This window comes from Myotis brandtii, unplaced genomic scaffold (genome assembly GCF_000412655.1).
Source record: "Myotis brandtii unplaced genomic scaffold, ASM41265v1 scaffold277, whole genome shotgun sequence".
NCBI lineage: Eukaryota > Metazoa > Chordata > Mammalia > Chiroptera > Vespertilionidae > Myotis > Myotis brandtii.
Window position 1 is genome coordinate 316,491 of NW_005360548.1, and position 3,491 is coordinate 319,981.

At 47.2% G+C, this 3,491-nt stretch overlaps 1 protein-coding gene across 1 annotated transcript in view; it reads right to left on the minus strand.

Moving 5' to 3' along the window:
- The window catches only part of LOC102262701 (cytochrome P450 2S1), a 13,514-nt gene extending 13,111 nt beyond the window's left edge, over positions 1 to 403 (minus strand). The window contains exon 1 of the mRNA XM_014541691.1: positions 157 to 403. Within this exon, the coding sequence (XP_014397177.1) occupies positions 157 to 403 (247 nt within the window). The remainder of the gene's footprint in view (positions 1 to 156) is intronic.
- Between the last annotated feature and the right edge of the window lie 3,088 nt (positions 404 to 3,491).

Sequence of the window (3,491 nt, forward strand, 5' to 3'; positions counted from 1 at the left end):
ACCAGCAGCACAGCAGCAGCGCCCAGGTGCCGGCCGCCTCCATCTCCGCAGGTTGGCTCCTTCTCCAGCTCCCAGACGCTCCACGCCGTAGGGCAGCGCCCTTCCCAACTAAGTCAGGTGGGGAGGCGGGGCAGCGAGCTCCCCACCCTGGCCTACCGCCAGTGTTCTCTCCCCGCCGCCGGATTTCTTTCTCCCAGACCGCCGCCGCCGCCTGGCGTCGGGGACACACTCTCTTCAGTCTCTCACTTTCGGGGGGCGGAGAGAGCGCTTTGGGCCCCGAGTAGGGCGTGGACAAACTGGGGGAACCTGGAAGCCAGAGACTTTGGCAGCCTCTAGGAGGCCACACCCGGAGCCTGGCGGCGATCACCCCGCCCCCTGCGTTCACCCCCAACACCCTCGCCATTGCCATCCCCCGGTCCCACCTCCCTTTTCAGTGTTATCAGGGTCCAGTGTTTGCATGTGCGTGCCTGTACGGTGTCTTTGAGCCAGTTTCCTCCAGCACCTGACATCTGCACCGCGAACTAGGAGGAGGGACTTGACCTCTAACAATAAAGAATGTGAGGTTCAGAGAGGTAAGTCCTAGGCCACACAGCTAGCAAGCGACAGCGCTGGGATTTGAACCCAGGCCAGTCTGCATGATCGGTTGAATCATTCATGTATTGAGCAGTACGCATAGTGGTTAGGGCCATCCAGTTGAAGCCAGACTACCTGAGTTCTGTGGACAAAAAGGGGCCACATGCGAACCTGACAAACTCTGGGGCAGCCTTGCAAACTCAGAGACCTACAGTAACCACAAAGGATGGTTGAAATTAAAACTTTTAAACTAAAAGCAGTTTATGGCAGGTAGTCATGTCTTAGGCTAGAATCTTTCCTGACACAAGTCAAATTTGGCCGTAACTAAGCCTGTCTATTATCTTTTGCATCCGGGATACCATACCTTTGGAATGTCAGGGTAACTCCCCTTTTCTGGATCCTCAGGCCACAACCAGTGCACCAGGGTAGAGACCATAAATCCTTTCATTTATTGTTATGTTCATTGTTGACTGTTAACTCTCCTGTACCACCTGTGTAAAAGAAGTAGGTGTCTATCATTTTACTTTTTATCCAATCCCAGAGGTTTCCCGCTTTGCTTTCTCCACCTCTTTAATCACAAATGAATTTCCTGTAACCCACTTAAGTCTTCTTTTTTGATTGTAATGTATAAAATAAGATGTGAAACTGCCATTCTCTGGAGCATTATCTCAGTCCGTTGAGTTTTTGCTTCCTGGCAAGTGTTGACAGTTTGGCTTAAATAAACTCACAAAAATTCTCTATAGGTTTGAATGCTTCTTATATTGACAGTTTGAAGCCTAGCTTCTTTGTCCCTCTGTTAACTCTTGTAAAATAGGGATCGTTTTCAAGATTAAGTAGGTACAAGTGTGTACACAATTTAAAACAAGGCCAGGCCCTAACCGGTTTGGCTCCGTAGATAGAGTGTCGGCCTGCAGACTCAAGGGTCCCGGGTTCGATTCCGGTCAAGGGCATGCACCTTGGTTGCGGGCACATCCCCAGTAGGGGGTGTGCAGGAGGCAGCTGATCGGTGTTTCTCATCGATGTTTCTAACTCTCTATCCCTCTCCCTTCCTCTCTGTAAAAAATCAATAAAATATATTTAAAAAAATAAATAAAACAAGGCCAGGTGAATATAGCACACGTGTTAAAGGCATGTTAGCTAATATTCTTTCAACTAATTGTTATTGAGGTCTAACTACAAACAAGACTTTCTTTTAGACCTAGGGATGCAGCTCTGAGTAACAGAGAAATGGGCCCTGCCTCCTCCCTGAACTCTTATCCACAGGCAAATCAAGTCATAAATTAAGATTGTCATGGCCATGGTTGGTGTGTTCAGTGGTTAGAGTGTCAGCGCTGGAACAAAAGGTTTCAATTCCCCGTTAAGGGCATGTACCTGGGTTTCGGGATTGATCCTTGCCCCAGTCAGGGTGTTTTTGGGAGGCAACCAATCGATGTGTCTCTCTCACATTGATGTTTCTCTCTCTGTCTCTCTCTCTCCTCCTTCCCTCCCTTTCATTCTCTCTAAAAATCAATGGGGGGAAAAGATAATTTCAGGTAGTGCAAAGGCCTGCCAGGGGGATGGGCTTGTTGAAGAAGATGGTTACAATGCTGGTCCGTGTTGTTTGGTTCAAAGCTGTATCTCTAGGGTCTAGAGCAGTGCCTGGCACACAAGAGGTGCTCAATAATACTTGATGCATCAAAGATTGAATGTAGGAGATGAGGTCAGTGAGGTTGAGATGGGCCAGGAAGCCAGGACAAGTAGAACGGGGAAACTGAGATAGATGGCTGAACAAACTGACCAAGCAATTTATAGCAGATACACGTCACCTCCCTAGAGATAATATTTCAGCTCCAGGCCCAGAAAAGCAGCAAAACCAGGTGGCCTACACCAGGACCAGCTGCAATGACTGATGACCTCCTGCCCTAACACTGACCAATCAGTAAAAACCATGACCCTGAAGGAGCACACCTAGAAACTGATGAATATTCCACTGAAACTCTCCCTGAGACTTCCCATAAGATTCCTGTCTGCAAGAGAGATAAACCCTCAAGACAAAGGACCCCTACACCCAGGTACATGCCCTTGACCCGGAACTGAACCCTCGACCTTTCAGTGCCCAGGGGAAGGGGGATAGGGTGGGGGGAGGGTGTCACTCTAACCACTGAGCACACTGGCTTTCCCATTGGAAGTGTTCTAGTGTTATTGAGAATGGTCCCTATGACAGCCAGTTGAACTACAGTAAAACCTCCATATAATGGACTAATTCAGGTGGTGGGGTATCTGTTAAAGCCAAAAGTCTGTTTTATAATAAAGTAGGTTTTCTAAGTGCATATGTTAGAAAATTGACAAATTAGTTAATCTACCTGTTTTTAGTTATTTAGACACATTTGTGTAATTAAAATTAAGTATGTATGAAAAGTTTAACTTTACAGAAAATTTCTATATGTATTACTGTAATTTTCAATTTATACTGAATAGGCCTAGTAAATGGCTGCATTCACCAGTCACTGCGGGTAAATAAATGCACATGGCTGGGGCCTGGCTTAACACACATTGGAAGATAGGCCAGCATGCCATTAAAACTGCTGCAGACACACTGGACAGTGTGCTCAGTGGTTAGAGCGACACCCCCTGACCCCCGGGCACTGAAGGGTCAAGGGTTCAGTTCCTGGTCAAGGGCATGTACCTGGGTTGCTGGTTCAATCCCTGGCCCCTGGTCAGGGTGCATGTGGGCGAGAACCAATCAATAAATGTTTCTCTCTCTCTCTCTTTCCTCCTCCTCCTCCTACTCACTCTTCCACTCTCTCTAAAACTCAATAGAAAAAATATCCTCGGGTGAGGATTAACAATAATAACAAAAACTGCTGCAGAAATTCATACAAAGAAGCAATAGAACTGGTTACCACACAGGATGTGGTGTGATCACTTGCTAATCATTT